General features: G+C 38.6%; 1 protein-coding gene across 3 annotated transcripts; it reads right to left on the reverse strand.

Annotated features, from left to right (window-relative positions):
- Window positions 1-247: 247 nt before the first annotated feature.
- Window positions 248-17,383, reverse strand: PPP1R17 (protein phosphatase 1 regulatory subunit 17). Of its 3 annotated transcripts, XM_083863855.1 has the most exons (6): window positions 17,322-17,376; window positions 15,496-15,644; window positions 11,541-11,653; window positions 8,568-8,720; window positions 7,013-7,168; window positions 248-1,781 (listed from the first exon to the last, which is right to left on the reverse strand). In XM_083863855.1, exons 2-6 carry the CDS (start codon window positions 15,525-15,527, stop codon window positions 1,702-1,704), a joined length of 534 nt encoding a protein of 177 aa, XP_083719981.1. In that variant the 5' UTR covers window positions 15,528-15,644; window positions 17,322-17,376; the 3' UTR covers window positions 248-1,701. The 3 variants fall into 3 exon arrangements, with proteins under 3 accessions (XP_083719981.1, XP_083719982.1, XP_083719980.1); XM_083863856.1 differs by lacking the exon at window positions 15,496-15,644 and having other exon boundaries at window positions 17,322-17,383; XM_083863854.1 differs by lacking the exons at window positions 15,496-15,644; window positions 17,322-17,376 and having other exon boundaries at window positions 11,541-11,858.
- Between the last annotated feature and the right edge of the window lie 4,009 nt (window positions 17,384-21,392).

Here is a 21,392-nt window from a genome sequence, read left to right on the forward strand (position 1 = left end):
CTGTCCTGCTGTAAAGGGGAGTGATAGAGCAGCCTGATGGGCACCTGGCATCTAGCCAAGATCAATTCACTACACATGCAGTGAAAATATTCACCAATTTTACTAGTAAAGGTAGACCTGAGTCATACATATTTTTTGCCATCTACTTGTTGTGACATAGTTTACTGTGGATCTTATATTAATGTTGTTATTTGAACTATTGATTGTTTATACTTTTAATATTATCTTATCTCTGATAGATTAATAGGATAAAAACAAGTACACTTTCTAAGTAAGAGGCATCCCATTAATAATATAGCAGACCTCTTGTACAATTTAATATGCAATTATTTATTGTAAGCTCATTGATTACATCTTGAGAGTACACATTCACATATATTTGTGAATGGACTGCATTTTTATGAAAGATGCTGGGTCAGTCACAATGGCAAATGGAGTTCAAGCTAGTGTGGTCCTTAGCTGTCTGCCTAAGTGAGTTAAAAAGATAACTAAATTCAGCCTGCCAGTCTAGACAATCTTCAGCCTCTCTGTTTAGTTCCCTAAGGGTTCAGCTAGCAGTGTTACTCCATCTAGCCCAGAATTATTAAGGCAAGCACAAAGTGTCCAGTTCTATCTTTTTTTTTGGTAAAATATTCTTCCAATACGCATCTCTCTACGAATGCTGAAGGCTTTAACTGGCTGTGAAAAGAATTCTTGTATGAATCATTGAGTAAACTTTAAAAACCTCACATGTTGTTCTTCTACTTTGCAGTAAGCATGTGCCATTGAGTAACATATTCTTTTTACTCAATTTTTACCTTCCTGCTATGATTTTGAATCTTTACAGCCTCTCCTAACTGATTACCTATGACTCAATTTAAAAAGCAGATGTGAAAAGAAATTATTTGGAGCAAAAGGATCAACTATCCAACTACTTTATCTTTCACCAAGGAGTGGAGACAATTGTCTACACTGGTGTAACAGGCAGGTATTGTGCTTCCCTAGGGTTTCTCCTCTGAGATCTCTGCCCTCTACTGTCCTGTTTGATGTGTCTGCCAATGCTGAGAGCACTTAGGTGTAAATTTTAGTTCTACAGTAAATTTATCTTTTCCTCCTTACACACACAAGTCATGAGCAGATACAGGCAGAGGAAATTTTTGCTTCGCATTTCAGTGACTCAAGTTGAATCCTTCCTCTCTCACCTTCTCCACCTATTTCACCAGCTCTGCACATGGGAATTTTCACTGCAGTCAGTGTTATTTCAAGAAAGGAAAGCTGGATAAATGAGGTAAAGTGTCAGGCAAAAAAAGCAATTTGAATCGTTAGTTAATGTTTACTACTCTGCACTACCACTTCTAGTGCCAGTATGAGTGTGTGCCTATATATATGTATACACTCATAGGGTACTCTGTGAGTACCACACTGCACAAAGCTAGGTCTGATCAGAGGTGGATTCCTCATTGACAAAAATGCTGGGAAGCCACTTGTAGTAAATCAACAGAATCCTTCAAACCCTGTGTCACTGAAATTTCTGCCATCATCTCCAATGATACTTGCTGGGAATTATGAGATGCAGGTAAGAAGATAAGCACTTGATTATAGTTTATATTCAAGTGTACAATTGGGAAAATTATTTATAAAGGTGAAATATCTTTTTTAATATGCTGCCACTTTGAATGACCCATGATTATTTACACTGTATTATTGAAGTATCACAGTAATTTAACCGTGGATTATGTCTCCATCCTTTTCTTCATCTTCCATAATCACTGTTTGTTCTTCTTCTTTAAACACCTTAGTGCCTTAAAAACAGTACACAAAAAACAAACAAACAACAAACAAACAAAAAAGGAGAAAAAGGATTTGATTTAATATACTACTTCCTAGAAAGTATCAGGCTAAAGAGAATTTTTCAGTTCTTTCTTATTTTTTGATTTTAATGTTGTTTTCCAGCATCATGTGAATTACTCCTCATTTCTTTTTGGCATTTCAGTCTCCTAATACTTAGTGAACTAGAGTTGAATCACTGCATTTTTAGCTAAAATTTTTCAGCACTCTTAAATCCAGCATATTTTTGCTACCTGTAAAAAGATACTCTGAAGTTTCATTTGGGAATCTGTTTGTTAAAAGGGTTTGGGTAGCTAAATAAGGGAAAGAGCATGCATGATGAAGCAAATACTGTAATTAATCTTTGTGACAGAAACAGCTTTTGTGAACATGTGAATATTTTCTCTATGTAGCCATATTAGGTTTTGCAAGTGCATGTGACCAAGAGAGAGGTTAAAATACCCACATGACAAGTGGCATCTCCACTGAAATGGTATAGTACCAATAAATTGCAAAAGCTATTGAATTAAGAACAATGTGAAAATAGACTTGGATTGTAGATCATACCTCCCACAAATCTCTCTCTTCTCTCCCTGTGCCTTTCTTTCTCTTTTTCTTGGTAAAACCAGTAAGTCTGTCTTTTGGGAATCTGAAGGCTTTTACATAATACCAAGGTATAACAAATATTGTAACTGCTTTCTGCATTAAAAAATAAGAGTGATGCAAGATCAGTGAATTAGGTAAAAAAATGTTTTTGAAACCTATTTTAACATATTGTGCTGTGTTTGCCTGTTTCCAGTAGAAACCAAGTGACCTCTGTGATGGATTTTATGCCCACATGCCTTGGTGTGGATGTTAACAGTCTACAAAGAGGATGAGGGATACAATTTCTTTGAGACCAATGAAATTTCCCCTTTTTAATTTGATGTCCTACTGGTGACTAGCCAGCCATGCTTTTCTGTCAAGCCAACTTGTTTTTCTTCTTTCTATATCAAACATCCTTTCACACAGAAGGCTTTTAGTCTTGACAAGGTCTGAAAATAGGACAATACCACAGAGGGAGATTTTCTTCAAATATAAAGCCTTTTCAGAGGTGACAAATTAATAAAAATACTGACCTATACTGCCCTTCATTTAAATTACCTCCTGCTTTGTTTATTTGGAGTTCTTGAGAACTAGCTGGTTTCACAGGACTATGAGATAGACTGAAAGGCATAAATTAATGTTAACTTGAAACACAAAGCACTTCATTTTTCAAGCAGCAATTAAGTAACTATTGTTGTTAACTGCAAAGAATGATGTCATTTTATGGAGATGGATGTAAATATTCCCCTCACAGACTTCTATTCCTATAGGCAACCTAGGCAAATATAGACAAGTTTTGTTTCCTGTTGTCTTTGGGATTTGGGTTGTGTGTGCTCCAAAGTGGAGTGGAGGTTATTTGTTGTTGGTTTTTACATCCTGGACCATTTGATGAACAAGGAAAATATAACTAATATATGCTTAAAATGTACCTTCAAATGTGTGACAAAATTCAATCTACATGCATTTGCTATTGAGAGAATGGCAGAAACGAATGCAATTTTCAGTTGTCTTCAATTATACCTCCAATGACACTTTGTTGCCTATTGATGAAGCCACCTTACAACACTTGGTATGGAATCAAAGCAATCTGCTAAGATGCTGCCTCTCTGTAAAGAGTTTTTCATATCCTGTATTCTGAATCTGTTTTCCAGTGATTAACTGCCTTTGGCAGAGTTGTGGCTGTATCAGGCAAAGTAACCTATGTATTTAAATGCCTGAATTCTACTCCTTTCTTATTCTAAGGATGCATATTTACTTTTCAAGATACATACCAATGTTCTACTGATTGAAATTCAACAGTGATGACTCCGTGATTTGCTATGAAAAGCCTTTGGTTGAAGGCTGGTCCAATATTTTCTATTTATTTACTTTCAGTTTTATTCCATCCAGTAGCACACACAAAGAAACTAAGCTTTTGTGGAATTGCTGTGCAAAACAGAACCTTAATTATAGACTTGAAGATTCAAGAAGACCCAGCAGGACTATGTGAGCTAAGTAAATATAGACAAACCTTTCTGTCCTGTCTCCTTGCTATTAGTCTTGCTGAAGTAAACAGCACTCAGTGCTGCATGGTATTGATGCCTTGGAGTGGCTACCTAGAACAGAGGCTAGACAGAGTTAAGAGAACAAAGTGGGAATGTATTAAAGGCCTTCAATAGATACACCTTGGGCAGTGTAAAAGCCTCACAGTCTACACTCAAGATGGATGGTGGTCACAGGTTTTTCAGACAGACATAAGCTTGATCTATTTGCATATCAGGGGTTAATTCTCCAATAACAGCTTCAGATAATGAAGCTATATTTCCCCAGCTCGCTTCTCCCCAATTCACTTTTGTTTATACTTTTCGGGGCCTGAGACTCTGGTGTATCCTTGGATCACAGGCCCAGAGGGATTCTTTTGTCTATGTGAAGACAATTAACTATACTTTATATGGAGTTTAGATCTATGCACTAATTCAGTAAAGGATTTGAAAAATATAAAAGCTAAAATCTTAAGGCATCAGTATCTCTTGTGACCTGCTAATGAGAATTATCACCGTTTCTAATATTTCCCCTTCAGACCCCTGCAAACCACTTGTAGATACCAATTCAAGAAACTCCACTTAATTCTAGTAAAAAATATTAAATAATAAAATATTCTCTTGAACAGCTGTCCACATTAATACTTTGTTGTAAATGCAACTAAAATGGCAGATGTGTTATCCCTCTTTGTTTTGACCAGCACTCCTAGGACAGTCCCTCTCCCTTTTGGGTATTCAGAGAGATTTTCTGTCACAAATGAAAGAAAGTCAAATGTATCACGTAAAATGAAAAAAATTAATGAATCTACTGAATGGCATGTGGTTGAAGTGAGAAGCAGAATAAGTTTTACACCTTGCAAACACCCAATCCAGTTGGGAAATGCAGATAAAGAAAGGGGGCTACTAAATTAGTTATCTGAAATCTCCTCTACAAGAGTCAGGTTTCTAAATGTATTCAACCTTCAAACTTCTACTGAAGTGGCACAGTTAATGTTATGCCATGTCCAAACAAATGGGTCATGAACAGATGTCTCCTTGAGTAGCAAACTCTCCTTCAGTCAACCAACACCTTGTCTTTCTGAAGGGATTAGACCAGAAGACAAAATATAACCAGATTTCTAAAGGTCTTTTTTTCCATATCACTTGACAGTAAATGGCTTGAATCTGACCTAAGCCTGCAGTCAGCTCTAGAACACTGTATTGTCATCCCCACTTAGCATTATATCGTCCATTAACTTAACTGGTCTTCAGGCCTGTGGGTTTGAGCTAGAATTTAAATACATGTGTAAATATGGGAATGCAGTTCCTGAAATATGGCTGACTGAGGTTTCCTAATCAAATCAGAGATAACTAGTAAAACTAGTTTCAAGCCCTCATTCTCTCTCATAGCCTAGAAAACCAGTTAAGGCAGCTCCTTTAGGAAAATATCACACCTCCATTGAAAACCTCTTGGTGGGAAGAATGGAGGTTTAACCATTCACCTCTTGCCTCTCCCAACTCAGCTGCAGGAGTTGTCCCTAGGCAGTCTGTAGACATGTGCTGTCTTCTTGTTTTTCTGATTTGTAGCCCAGGAGGTATGGTTTAGATCTAGGTGGCACCTGACAAATAGATGATTTAAGACAACAACTTCTGCCTAGTTTTTATCTTTCTAACAGAAACACTCATGTTTCTGTGAGCCATTGTGGTTCCAGAGTCTACCTAAAAATTGCAAGTACATGGAAGTTCTGCTGGGAAATTATGATTACATTGTATTTACCCTCTTGTTTTCTTTAGCCAGATCCCTTGGTGGATATTAACAGAACAACCTAACAATCCTTAAAATAGACCTTCAGGGTGAGTTGCATTTCATAATGCACACAGCTAGGAAAACAGAGGTGGGGAGATTAAGTGATTTAAACAGCAGAGAAAGATTAACTTACAAATGTTTCCCAAATCAGACATGCTTCTCACTCCTTTAAACCCAAAACTTCCAAACTGCATTTGGTAAAGCACATTTTTTTCACAAGTGATCAGAGGCATCATGTCAAAGAAAAAAAATACTTTCCCAGTGTTATACAAATCACTACCATTTTGACTTCCCATTTGTATTCCCTTTCCATTGTTTTGCATTAAAATGCTGATTTGTCCTTGAAATTGCTGGTGGTCCATGAAAAGTTTATAACTCGCATCTGTGGACTACATCCCTCTCTGAGCTTTGAATCCTGAATTCTACTGGGAACCTCTGGAGTTAGCAAAGTGATTTACTAGTAATGATCTTGCTACTGATTGTGGTAAGCATCTGACACACTACTAGTATGGGTCCATCTGAGAGCTGGGGACCTCTGTTTGCATCTTACCTTTCAGCTGTCTCCAGCATTGCTCTAAAAACGCTGGTTTATGTGCTATAATTAGGTAATCAGAATTACATAAATATACTTTTCTTTCATCACTTCTTGATTTAAATAAGAGAGGGGACATGATCATAAAGCAAAGTGCAGCTATATTGAGCATACATTGCTGAGCTCTTACTCCTCAGTGTACCCAAAACCAGGTTAGGTCTATTCAAGTGATCCATGGTAGGGGTTGGGTTCCCTTCCCTTCCCTTCCCCGCCCTATTGGCATGTTATGTAGTATGTATTGCATGTCATGCCAGAAGCACAGAATTATCTTTAAGGTGCTGCTAATGAGAAGTTCATCACCACTTGACTTCCTCAGTGCATGTGAGGGACTGCAGAATGAAGAGGAGATTAACCAGTACAGCTTTGCTCTAGGTTGTTTGAGGCGTTTTAAGGCTGGTGACCTAAAAAGTTTATATAGGCTTGGGTTTGAAAAGCAGGGCAGTAGTTGGCTTTTCAAAAAAGTAGGATTGCAGTTTGCAAAAGATAATCAAGTGATCAAGTGCCTTTTCTTTCTCCCTGTCCTTTCTATCCCCAGAGCTTGAACTTGAGATATATTAGACTTTTCATTAACCCCTACTATTATATACTTGGACCAAATAGGTCCAGTTCAAGAACTGCTAAGTACGCTGAGCAGAGAGTAACCTCCTTTCAGCCTTTCAAATATATCTCTGACACTAGCCACTTTTTGCTGTCTCTTAGGAGGATTTTACCTAAGTTTCTTACCTATTATCAAAGGTGGGATATGTATTGCAGGTGTATCTTTTCTTCTGGGCTTTTTCTGCTCCAGTTCAGTGATTTGAGAGACTGGACTCTCTCTTCGTGACTTCTCTGTGATACCATACCTTTTCAGCAGATTTTCAGATGAGTCTGAAATTATGCCTGTAAGTAAACAATAAAGAAAATGCTACTTTAGCCTGTTCCATTGAAGAAACTTTCACCTTTGTAGCTCTCCCAAAGACTACTCTGAAGTATAGTGGCACAACTGCATGATCTGCTGCATGATGCACCTACCCTACATTTCTTTCAAATTAATTATTTCCCATAGGCTCTAGAAAATGCTATCAGGCCAGCTGGCTTCTGATTGTATATAATGCACTAAATTGCAGGCTGTCAGAAATCGTGGGACAGATGAGTGTAATCTCCTATTCCAGAACTTTAGACATCTTACCACAGTAGTTTAAAAATACAGATGCTCAAGAAGTTAGTTGGGAGCAATGTGACCACAAAGAAGTGGCTGTTTTAACTAGTGAAAAAAATGTTTTCTTTATGATATGACAAAAACAGCACGAAGAAAACACAGCTTTTCAGCCTCTGAGCTGCTCTTCCTAAGAGAGAATTGCTGGAAGATACATGTGAAAACTGAACAGAATCAAATTCAATATCTGGATTACAAATACTGGGAAATTCCAGTTGCTTATTTTTGACTTGGTGAATTGTTGCAGATACACAGAGAAGCACACAAGTAGTTACTGGCTAATTCCTCCGTGTATGTGCAGCATGGGAAGAACTCAATAATATAAGAGCACAGCTCTCTCACTGGAGATTATAACAAGGAGTGCTTGTTAGCTGAGACTGGCAAACATTTATGCCCACTGCTATTCTTGGATGATTAGGTTTCAGTGGCAGTCTTCTGCTTATTCTTCCCTTCTCCAGGTTGGTAGCATTTAGCTCTCAAACATCTGTATTTGTGCCATGGCAAGGGGCATCCTACAAGAAGCCCTTTCATTGCTGTGATGTTTTCTGGCTTCCTGAAACATCTACCCTTTGACAGAGTCCCCATAAACACATGAGCCCTGTGATTTCCAGGAGGAGCATCCTGCAGGTGGCTTGTGTTTCACTGGTCTACTCCCAGTCTCATCCCCAGCCAGACACGTTTTATGAGAAAGTGCAGGGGTTGGACTTGATCCTTTTTGATTACGGACCATATCCAACTGGGACATCTATGGCTCAGCAGCTGCCAATAAATGCACATCATTTCACACATAAACGTAACATTGTTTATCAGCAAGAGTATGAGCTCCACAGGAGCATGTTTTTCAGAGCACAAATCTATCCACCTTGGTATTCCTAGAAATGAGACTAAACCCTTCAACTAACATGGAATGTCTTTGAGAAAGTCAGACTTTCTGCTCACCTGCCTTCCCAGGTGCACATGCATTATGCTGTGTTCCTGTCTGCATCCAAAGGGACATAACTGAATGAACATTCTATGGACTTTCACCCTGTTTCAGTTCCTAGAGGCAATTGAGATTTCAAAGTTGAGAGATTTACTACTCACTTGTTAGAAGTGGTGGAGTGTACAAAGCTGGTGTATCTTTTCTCCTTGGCTTCTTTTGCTCCTGTTCAGTCTTCTGGGAAGCTGTGAGGGTTTTACCTTTCCTTGGTTTTTTTTTGAGGTCACAGCTCTTAATCAGCTGCTCTGAAAGGTTTTCTGGAGGGAAAAAATATAACAGAAATGTCCTTTAATCCAGGTAAATAAAAATGCCCAGAAAGAAAAATCTTTTAAATATTTAGAAAGCCAACAAAAGAGGGCTCTGTCCCATACTACATGCAAGTCAAGTCACTTAGGTAGCCCTGTGTTGTTGGCTGTAGACACAAAATGGAGAGAGAGACAGTTATGGGCAGTTTGTGTGTTTACATGTTAGTGGGAATGCATTGTGTGCAGAGGTTTCATGGCCACCCCTGTTTCATCCAGTGGTAACTGTGTGGATTGTCTTCAAGAGTTACAAGGCCAGTTTTGTGAAGGAAAGTTTTACATATATAGGGTCAGTCTGAGGTACTGGTAAAATGAGACAGTCAGTATGTTGTTCCCTTCCAAGAGTTAGCTTTATTTCCAGAGCTACTGAGCAATTGCTATTTGCTTTTTATTTACATAACATTACACTGGATATTTGGTTTTCCTTTAAAACAATCCTTTACTCAGATGACTAAGAGGATCAACATAACTTTTCCTGCAAGGGTCTATATTTCTGGGCGCTTATGCAAGCTGAAAATACTGAAGATAGCTTGTTGTGGTAATACATCCCCCTCCCTCAACTCCTCTTTAGGTCTGCTCTACAATCTCAGCAGCTTCTGATAAGCCTTAGTTGAATCAGCTGAGTGATGAAGTGCCCCTTAAATGTGCCAGTTGGGCAGTGAAGTTTCCATGACCATACTGAATGCTCTTGTACAGTAAAGGTAGGAACTATTCTGACCATACCGGGAGCATTAGCAGACCAACCAAAGCGAGGAACAAAGGATAAGCAGTCATTCTTATTAGCCTTGGTAAGTAATTTACCTGAGTCATAGCCAGCTGAAATGGTAACATAGTTATGAGATCTTTTGAAAAAATAAATTCTAACCTGAGTGTAGTAGTATGATTTTTACTGGACATTTAGGGAAAAATCACGTGGTGCTACAAACAGCAGTGCTAAGTAAGGCTGCTTGAGCTCTCCTGGAACAGAGTGGGCCTCTGAATAGGATCCCTCTTGGAGCTTGCAAACCCTCAAGTTTGCAATACTTGAAAGACTGTTGCTGACAACGAGGTCTAGGCAGATGCCACCCGCACACATACATACTCCTTGAGGTGCAGCCCACGCCAATGGAGAAACACCAAGGGATTTGACATGAGTATTACACTGAGCCTGAGGGGAAATTTTGATAGGTACCTTTACACTAGGAGATATAAATGTATGCATCTTTTATCATGTGTTCATGCAAGTGGATGGATTATGGTATGAATTTTGTTATTTTGAGTATATAATTAACTCACTATTATAAAAATTGTAGCAAATCCTATTTAATTATTTTTAAAAATATTAAATTGGTCAATGATTCAGTGCTTTTGCATTCTTTTCTTATATCCATATTCTCTGCACCCTCTTACCCTCTTGCATCCCAGTCTTCATGTAAATCAATTCAATTGCTTCTAATCCAATTCACTTATGTATGCTTTGTCTACATAGTAAGTAATAGAATGAACCTTGCCACTTAACTTTGTTAAAGCTGCATTCTCATGAATTCATATTAAACCTTGATTTTTGCCAATAACCTTGATGATGATTCTTTAAGCATTTTAACCTCTCATTTGTGAACTGCTCATTAGTATCATCACAGAAACCAATGTTTTGAATTCTTAAAAGCTGCTTGTTTGCCTTCAGTTGGGTCCCTCACACCATTACCCAACCCCAGACTTGGATGCAAACAAGACTTCATTCCAGATTTTCTCATACTATTTAAGGCAGCTGTTATGTCTGTGAGCTGCAGGTGGATGTGGGAAGGATGGCCTCTGGGTTAAGTCCCTGGATATGTGGCATTTTTTTCCAGCTTTCAAAGGCTTTCTTCATAGTCCTAATGAGCTCATTTACTCTCCCACTGCCTCAGTTTTCCAACAAAATAATGAAACTCATTCTGTATGTATTTAAATAAACAATTTTGTGGAGTAACTATGTTTGGTATACCAGCAGTTGTAAAAATGGTGTCTGTGGCTAGAAATGCCACTTAGCAGAGACTGAGCTAGTATACCTTCCTTGCAGTACAAATAAACAAGATGTATAAAACCTGTGGTGAGACGCTTGTTTGTTCAAAAGGAAGTGAAATTGTATTTGTGTTTCATTATTGTCATTGCAAAGGTAACAACAAGCAAACAGATTTTTCTTTCTGGGTTGCTAAATCTTCAAGACAATTTTGTAAGATAAAAATGAAATCATAGCACTTGAAGCAGAGGCAAAGACCATGAATATGCAAAAAGCATATCTATCAAGCATGAAGTCTGGTATTCAGGAGTGTAACAGAGCAAAGACAACCCTAGTATGCTCATTGTAAAAGTTGTATGAAGCTGCTTCAAGAGAGGAAGCTGACGATGAAGGAGAAAGCGTTTTTAGAAAGCTCTCTCAATGGCAAATGGAATGCTTGAAATCTTTTACTCAAATTGCATATGGAAGATATATTCAGGGAAATCTCAGCTATATCCTAGCTTTCAATTTACTGTGATATAAATGAAGAAACCGCTCTACCAGGGAAAAGATCAATGACTCTTTTCCTTTCTCTTCTTCAATTAACTTCACTCTAGAGCTTCAGCTGATATTTATATATAGGAAAAATGCTCTTTGTCTGTCCATCTGGCACTAGAAGTGTTAGCAGAAGGTGTAATCTATCTGTTTTCATGGGGGGTTGGTTATATCGCTGGAGGGGAAAAATGGACACTGGACAGGACTTTATGATGTGAAGGCAACACGGCTCATTAGTGCAATGACATCACCCAATAACTTACCTAAATGGTTACACTGTGAATCTTGCTTGTCCAGTCTGTCCTCTGGGATATCAAGTGGCTGAACACATTCTGTTGACATCATTGAAACAGGCTTTTCTTCTCCTATGAAGATTCTACCCCCAAAAAAAAAAAAAAAAAAAAAAAAAAAAAAAAAAAAAAAAAAAAAAAATTCAGCAGCCTGCATAAAACAGACATATTGGTGCTACCTAACAACTGATGAGGGGTTCTTGTCTTCCAGCAGTCTGCTGACCTTATTTTTTACTCACTCATGCTGCGATGCATTTATCCACTGTCTTTGTTACACACATAATAACCTGTTTTTCCACTTACCTTGTTGTAAGCAACCCACACTAGCTCTACAGAAAAACATACTTTTTTATTTTTTTGAGCATACAGAAGGTGCTATTTCATACAGAAAGTCCTATTTCATACACAAAGTAAATGCTAAGGAAGAGGATGTTTTGTTCTGGTTTTCTTCTCCATTTTTTCTCAACTGTAAACTAAGGATCATATTTAGTATTTATTATATGAACCAACTTTAATCATGAATTCTGTTGACTTAGTCTTATAAGTCCAGCTCCACTAAGACACCTTGCATACCCCAGAAAAACCAGGTGTAAAGTCCTGCCTCAGAAAGATGGCCAGTGCCCACAGACCCCAAAGCCATCATGGAGTAAACTTACTCATCACTTTGGTAAGACCATGGAAACCCATTTCACACAGCTATTTAAGTGTCCATGCTCTGCAAGTCTCACTGGATTGCTGTTTGGGCTATTTTTCCCCCCTTTACTTATAAATGCAGTAGATGTCCAAGCCCATCCTCATCCATTCTCCTACCTGAGCTTCCTCAGCACCTTGCAAGCTGAGATTTGATCTTGGGGCTGCCAGAGATGCCATCACAGAAAGAGGAAAATTAGGCCATTTTTTGCTGCTGATAATTTCTATGGTTGCTTAGCAGAAACTCATCAGAAGGACAAAGGCAATGTTAAAGGGAAAAAACCTTCAACGTGAAGGTCCAGTCCAAGTGATCTCAGTATCTGCCTTCATCCAGCAACAGCTGTGGTAGTTTCTTATTCACAACCTCTGTTCTCCATTTTCAGGGAATAAGAGCAGACTGTGGCTTGCTTGTAAGCAGGAGAAAGGCAGTGTGGAAAAGAAAAAAGATGGAGACATTATGAATAGTAAATGAAAGAAGTAATTGGGAAAAATAGAGGAAAGGGAAGTAGAGAAAGGCAAATAAAAGAGAAAGGTAAGAAAAGAGGCAGCTGGAGAATAACAGTGAAAAGGAGAATGGGAAAATAGGAGACTAAACTGTGTTAGTTTGGTTTTATCTTGCTGGAGGAAAAAAAATTACTTAATTATTTCTCTGTAAATTGCAATGGTGGTTTGCTGACAAGAAACAGAACAGTGGAGGAGTTAATCTCATTTCCATGACTAAACTTGCATCTGTGTAAAGAACAATTAACTCTTGAGCAAAATCCAGTCAAAGGAATATTTGCAAAAGGAGGTAGGAAAGGTTGCACTGATGTAGTTCTACAGCAGATGTAAACACGTCTTAAATGCCAACGACTTAAAAATAACCGGAGTAACACTGCTCTTACAAATGGAGGTGCTGGTTTAGATAAGCCCTTGCCTTTTGCCCAGGCCTCTGGCAGCAGACAGTAGCTTTATTGAGGTGGCCAGCGTCCCAAACCCCACTCTCATTCACAAGTTCTTTAATAATGGCGGATTTGGTCTATTATGAAAGGAATTATTTATTTAATAGACAGAAAACTAACAGACATAAGACAAACTAATACTACACAGGAATAAAGAGAAAAAATAAAAGAAACTACTAGTAGATATATACAGAGCAAGGTTAAAGGTACCTATTAATGTAACAGCTAGCAAAGAAATAATGTAACTTAGGATTCAATATATCTTACTGTCTCGGTTTGAAAGACATGTGTCTGCTCGGGAGGAGCAGGGCCTCCCTTTGAAATGGAGAATTCAAACTCCCTCCCTCCAAATTATTATAATTTAGAAAATTGAACTGGCTTTCAGGCAGAAGTATGGGGATGGGAATAACTGTTCTTTACTAGTATGTATAACAAAGCAAACAAAAACAACAACTACAGCATTAACAACAAAACAGTACCAAGAACCTTGAGGGCTTTGCTTCATAAAACCCAGGGCAGTTTTGTCTCCATGCCCCTGCAGGACCCTCAGAGCACCAAGCTGCAACAGTGGAAAGTCCTGGGCTGGTGGATGAGATAAATCAGAAGATCTGTGGTGGCAGCAGGAATGGCAGGATGTCCCTGGTAGGCAGGGGCAGGATGTCCCAGCAGGGCAGGGAGCTGCAGGGTCACACTGTACCAAAAAGAGCAGGGCCAAAGAAACCGCCACAACAGCAGAGCAGGGCTGGCCCAGCTCCAGCAGGGCAGGAAGAGGAGCTCAGAATTCCAGGGCACGCAAGTAGATGATGGTAGATTTCCCAGGACCAGACTTTCTGGTGACAGTGAACTCCTCCCACAACTCCTCCACAAGCAGCAGCCTGGCCATCCTCTAATAAAGTATTTTGATAGGTTGGCTTCCAAGTATTATTTTCTGAAGAATACTCTGTTTACAAGGTTTTCAGTAAAATCAGGGATATCATTTCAGATACCATGGACATTTTTGGTTTTAATATATCTTGAGGCAAAAAAGTCTGAGGATAGATAGCAAAATTTAAATGCAAAATTGGTAGTAAATTATATTTACTGGAAATGGCTTATAAAATATAGTTAAATTTGGTTAGATTTCAATAAGTTGTTTCATTGAATTATTTCACCCAATAAAAATTAAGCTTTGTAAAGAAACTTAATATAGGATTGCTTCATTGTTTTTCCTTAATATGGTGGTTTGGAAAATTTTATTCTAAAATACATCTCTTAGATCTGTGTTCATATTTTCATTGTCACACATGCCAAGCCCTTGGCATCTTCAGTGCTTTAAAATTCTGGTTTACAGGCTATCTTCTGACACTCTCCTTTGTTTTCATTTCTTTTGTAAATCTGCCCTGAAACCAGCATTGTCTTGCTTAAAAAAGTACTGCACTTTGTGACAGTCTGTGTGACAAAAGAATAAAAAGATAAAAATTACCAAAATATATCATGGATTTTGGTATATATCTTGGATGTATATACATTGTGTATGACATGTGAACCTGTGAGTACTGTTACATCCTTTCACCATGGATTATACACAGAGCTCTCCTTCAAAGGAAGTTGGTGTTATGTGACCATTGTAATGGTGCTTTCCCAAACCATTAAAATCAGTTCCTGCCACTAAAGAAACAGATTCCCCGTAACGTTTTATGTGGGAAGGTAGCCTGCTATGGAGACTTTAGGAAGCCATTAATATGGCTTTACAAATTGAAGCATGTTCTCAGATTTTCATGCATTAAGTGCAACACTTTTCCTAGCAGCCTTCACATTAGTACACTTTTTACTCTCTGCTGCCAGAGCAGAGAGTCACCTTGGTAGCAAATTCTTGCTATTCATGTGATGAAATAAAGTGGTTTTTTCTTGCACTCTGTTATGTCTCTTGACATAATGATCCATGTTCATCCTTTGTGCATCTGTAATGGTTACATTGGAAGCCTATTTCACACACAATAGAAGATACTTCCTGAGATGCTATAGATTTCCCTATATGATTTAGGATTCAATTGTCATTAAGGTGGATTTTCTTTTCCTTGTTCAGGAGAGTGTTTTGTTTCTACAATTGACAAAATCCTGAAGAAAAATGTGCTGATTTCCAGGGCATGCATAATTATTAAACAAACCACTGGCATGTTGACAAGGATGCTAGATAAATAAAAATACTTTTGAGAGCATCCTTGTCGGGTAATAGCAGTCAATCTGAATTTAGTAAGTTCATTTTGATGGTAGATAATAATGTTGCCACAGAAGCCTGTTTGGCCCTATGTACTTACCTTCTTGAAGCCACCGCAATTCCTAAGAACATAGAGAGAAGCAGAGGTAGAAATAGAGGCAAGTAAGGTCCTGGGGTGGTACAGGGTGCACACTTTTTTATCCTCTCATAGGCAGAGCCTGGCCTTGCTGCTGCTGGTGTACTCAGTAGCTGGAAATTGGAGTAAAAAGGGAGTATCTCACAGTCTACTGCCAAATGCAGACACGAGGCAGAGGCTGGACTTCATCAGTTATAGTCCAGTCTGGACAAAAAGCAGCATTTTGCTGCCCTACCCAAAGACCTGCTCTGGCATGGGAGTTTGCTCTTTAAGACTGATGCTTCTTCTCCCACGAAGCATGCACTTACAGTTTCCTGTAAGTTTGTATATTACAGTTTCCTGTGGAGTTTGTATATTAAATTATTTTAAATTGGCTTTCCCCTTTCTGTCTGGTTCAATGAGCACATAAGCAAGCAGGAATAGGCAGGCTCCCAGCATCCTTACCTGCTCCTTTTTCTCTGCATCCTTAAGCCTTTGTGGGAGGCGAAGAGAGGGACCTGTAGCATGCCCTCTGTGGAGGGCTCTATAGTGTGAATAGCCCCTTATTTGCTTGAAGCAATTTACAAATGCAGAAAGAAGGAATAAGATATTGGATGAAGCTGTCTTGCACACATCTCCACTACACAGAAATCATGTGAAACAGGAGTCAAGAAGAATGGTACTACATCTGCCTGCATTTGGCTTTTTCCATCTTGGGCCTCGGTATCTATCAGAAAATATGTACCTTCACCCATACCCCATCCTAGCTGCTTCCTGGCAAATCATGTGTATAAAGCAAGATTACAGTAGTCAGAGTACAAAGGAGATGTCCTACAAGTAGAAATTCGCAGTGTTGCTGCTCTGCACTCCAAACCTTTTTACAAATTTTACTATATGTTTAAAATTATTCTATTGGAGTGATGCCTTCCAGGGTGCAGAAGATTGCTTCATGCTAATGCACAGAGTTTCTTCTTCAGTTATTTAGGCACTAGGCTGCTCTGCACAAGGATATTGTCAGATTACTCTGATTTTTACTTTTATAAAGCATATTTAAATCTTATTAGCAAATACATAGATATTTGAAAGCCTGATCTGAATGCCTCCCTCTACCCAAAACTTTTGCTACTAATAATAGCATGGAGGCATAAGTACCACAGAATTGTCTGAGAGCAGTTTCTTCTCACATACAGTGTGCTTCTGTGTGTTATTTCAAAAATTGTGGCTGGGTGGTGGACTGATTCACACTATTAGCTTATAAAATAAACTTTTAAAATAAATAAAATATTTGTTTGATTGAAAAAATGCCAGATACATTTGCACAAGTTCTGGTTACAAAGAACTTGTCTTTGGAGATCATAAAAAATACAAATTTCTCTAATTTTTCCTTGAGGTACAAATTAACCCCTTAGTAGTGAGATAAGAAGTCCTTATATCAGTTTCCACTTTGCTGACTTACAAATCTGGTTGTGAACTGTCCCAGCAGTTAAAGTTAGTGCTTTAGTTTTCTCTAAAACAGTCTGTTCACCACTGCCCTATCCACAAATACCAGACTCAGTTAGGTCATACATCATTTTTCTCAACACAGGACCATCCCGAGCCCATTCCCTATGCAGTGTGACCCTGTGCTTTCCTGCCCATCCCCAGAGGAGATAAGGCAACTTGCTGGTGGTGGCTGCTAAAAACAAAAACTCACACAAATAAACAAACAAATCCACACGCCCCCTAAAAAACCCAAACAAACAAACAAAGAGAGAGAAAAGAAATCAAAAAGCCAACCAGCCAGGAGGAAAAGGTGTGGCTGAAATACTTACTGAGTGGTGTGAGGTAGTAGGCAAGGTGCAGTTTGTTGTCAGAGCTCACTGGAGGATCTTTCTGGACTGGGACTGCAGCTGGTGCTCTTGCCTGTCTTATCTAGGGGTAATTGGAAGCCGTTGCTGTGGCAACGCTGCACTCAGGCTTCCTCCTGCAGGCTAGGGAGCAGCACCACCACTCCCTGCTCCGCTAGCAGTTTCTTATCCTGTTTTCTTCCTCTTCCACAAGTTACAGGGGCCAAAGAGGAGGCAATAAGAGATGCGTGGGAGATCAGCAGTGCCTCAAGGCTGAGGCATCATTCCTGCCAGATGACCAAGAGCCACAGACGCTGCTGCTCTCAAAGAAACAAGGGAGGATGTGAAAGTGAAGACTTTGGCACACAGAGCCAAAAGGTGAGCTGCAGCTGCTGTGTCCAGAGCTGCAAAGAAAATCACAAGGGGAGGGAGTAAGGCTGATGCCGTCAGGGACCCAGGGGAAAGCTGAGAATAAAAGTGGAGCAAGAAGGCAGGGCACACATCCAGGTGCAGCACCATAAGCATAGAAACTGATGGACACTGTCTCCAGGACTGAGGTTCAGTGATGACTGTGTTTTCTGTGTGAATATCTAGCCAAAACTGGTTATACAAGCATGGTGTTTATGGGGACAGGCAGGGAGTCTTCCATAGCTGCCAACTGTTTGCCAGCAGAGACCAGTCTCTTCTATTTTAGCCCATGCCTTTGGATGGAACTGTTATTTCAGCTCAGGGAAAGAAATAAAAACATGTCTGACATTGGAAAAGCTCTGGAAGAAATATTCTAGTCTGTGGTGAGACTGTGAATTGCTCTCTTAGTATTCATTTAAAACAAAAATGCCTTTGACTATAAAAACTGTGACGGATAACAGTTGCTGTTCTCTTCTTTTCCCCCACTTAGTGACTGCAATTCAAAAGTGCCAGTGTGCATGGCATACTTTCTTTCATAAACAGTATATTGTACAGAAAGCCCAAAGGGGCAAAGTGCTAATTGCCAGCCCTGCAAACTATGCTACAGCCTTGGATCCTTTGTGTAACATATGTGGTTCTACAAAATGCCAAGCATGTTAAATGTTCTAAAGGCACCACCTGAAAGAACTGTGAGCTTTCCTCACTAATGCCTGGGAGAGACAAGTACATTCATTACCTTGCAAAGTGTAAGTCACCTGTACTTATATGTCTCAGTGGCCCACCTTTAAAAGCAAGTTCATAAATGCTTAAACTATTCCTTAAAAAAGCAGGGGCTCCTAAGAATTTTTGTGAAAATTAATATTTCTAAATTAAAAAAAAAAAAAAAAAAACAACGACAACAAACAAAAAACAAACAAACAAAAAAAAAACCTCCTCATATCACACAAAGCCCAACCTTGCTTTTTTATGAGTTGCCCACATCCATCATTGTCCAAACCTCTCAGTTGCAGTGAATTTTAAATTAAAACCCCTCTAATTTCACTGAAATGTCTTTTAGAAACGCAATTGTCTCATATTTTTTCTATGAAGTCAGAAAATCAGAATGAGGTGAATGAAACAAAGTGATCAAACCAGAAATATGTTTTGAAACTCAGCTGAAGATTGCCTTTTTATTGTCCTGATTTAAAAAGTCAGTCAGTCATTTATAGCACTAAAGAATTCCCTGAGGATGAGAAAATAATTTCCTGTTCTAGCCACTACATCCCAAGGTTACTTTGGGAATGCTACAATATAGGTTTACTCAGAAGGAAAGCAACCTATCAGCTATCTCAGCAAAATTACACATCCAACCCGGGTCACCTTTTAGATTTGTTAGCTACCATGATGCCATGAAGCATTTAACTGCAACAGAAGATTTATCCTACTCTCTACAGGATGTCTGTCACATTATCAATGTGGTGGAGGATTTACTGTCAGTTGTGGTCTTAAAAATGTTTACAGTTGTTGTCCTGCTTGTAAGAGGGTTGGAACTTCTGCCAGCTTTGTAATATTTTCTGTTCAGTTATTTCACAAACACAACCTGGAAGGTAGTCTGAGTTTGTAATAAATCTGCACTTTAATCCTTTTCACATGTACACAAGTGCTTCCATCTTGGAGAGCTACTCATGTAATTAAATATAAGAACATGTCTAAAAGTTTCCAGGCTAGTGCTTTAGAAGACAAGCAAAAGGAAAGAGAAGATCTAACAAAAAATTCAGGTAAATACAACACATACACATATATACACACACATACACATGCACATAAGTACATATATGCATGTATGTATGTATATGTAACTATAACCTTACTGTGGCTTTGTTATTGGTCATGGGTGTGAAACAGAGTGTCTGATGCTGCCTGTAGAGGCTGGAATGAGTCTGCTGGAAGGGAGAGAACCAAGAACACAAGAGATCATCATGTGAGTCATTGCACAGTACCTTCTCATACAAAACCCTGTCTCTAAAAAGGTAAAGGTGAGCATGATTATCAGTACCAGGAAGGCCTGTTGCCTTAAAGATGATAGAGTTGTCACCTCTGTATGCTCCATATCTACTGCAGATGGCTATGAAAATCTAATAAAACTTCTATGCTTATAGTAACCAATAGTAACTTATAGCATATATATAGTAATCTTAAGTACAATCCAAGACATATGTACCACTGTGGCTCTGTAGGGGTTTGTTACATTAAGTTTACATTAAAGTAAGATTTTACTTTCAACCCTGGCACTACTTTCAGGTAGTGAAATAATCTTCTTCAAATAAGAGGTGCTGATAAGGTGAAGTGCCATTTTATTTTAACAGATCTTAGATATCTGAAAACTTGATGATTTAGCAGTAGCATGTGGTTACATCCAATATAATACTCAGTCCAAGTAAGAAAACTCAGGGCTCACACTCTCCTGGTGTGCTTAAGCCCACCTTCAGCCTGTGCTCTTATTATGTTATGGAAGTGTACTGTGCAGTACATAAAGTTTGTTCCAGATTTATGCTAACTCCTAAGCTGCTGCATGCATGTTCACACTCAAAATAAATTTATATGTGGAAAATTAGAGAACTGTACCTTGTAAGGAACAATTTTTTAATTTAATCCCTTTATAAATGTTGTCATAGCTATAAAACAGACTACAGTTGATTAAATAATTTACTTTGCAGCCACAACAGTTTGATCAATAGGTCAATGGGCTGTGCTGGGTTTTTAATCAAACAGATTGCCTCCAGTACAGTCAACATTTGTCTTTGGCAGTTTCCCTTTAAGCTGTCAAGGTTAAAAGTGCAGAAGATCAAAACCTGCACTCAAAGCACCTCACTTTTCAGACTTGCTGTTATAAACATCTACATTTCCGCCTATATGTAATTGGATATGCATATAGGGACATAAGTTGCATTTATCACAGACACAAACATTAAAATATGTCATATTTTTGAAAAAGAAAGCTTGATGAAAATCATTGCCACATACTGAAACCAGCATATTTGTCTCAGGTCCAAGAGGGAAATAATTTGTGTTTATTGTACTGCTGAGAAAAACCTTTAAGACTGTAACACAAAGGCTCAGAGGAGTCTGGGGTTTATATCTACCCTGATGGATGACTCTCAGGCAAATGTCTTTCCTGCAGCCCCTACAAAGGTTAGGGGCATTACAAAGGAAACCTAGAACGGTGGAAGACAATAACCCCATTTAGAGTGGCAAAGGAAATTTCTATGTCAAGAATCTATCATTTCTATATCATGCCCAGATTCCGTGTGCAAAGCCAAGGAGAAAAACTATCCCACTGAGCTGTCATGAAAATTATTATAGGTTAACCCATACTTTACATTTAAATAAAAAATTTAGTATTTTCTGATATATCTAGTTTACAACAAAATCTTCCTTCTTATTTCAGGAGAAGCAACCCAGGAGAAACATGGAAAGAAAAATACGTGGCTTTTCATAACAGAGAAAGATGTTCAAGTTTGGTGCTTTTGAAGACTCCAGTGCACAATTTTTATTAATCTTAATGTCAGATGGCTTTGGGAGAGTTAATTTTAGGGAAAGACAGATGTAAAGTTCAGCAAATGGCAGATGGCAGCGAAAAACTATATTCCGGGGAGACGTAGAGCAAAG

This window comes from Zosterops lateralis (genome assembly GCF_965231275.1).
Source record: "Zosterops lateralis genome assembly, chromosome: 1".
Classification (NCBI taxonomy): Eukaryota; Metazoa; Chordata; class Aves; order Passeriformes; family Zosteropidae; genus Zosterops; species Zosterops lateralis.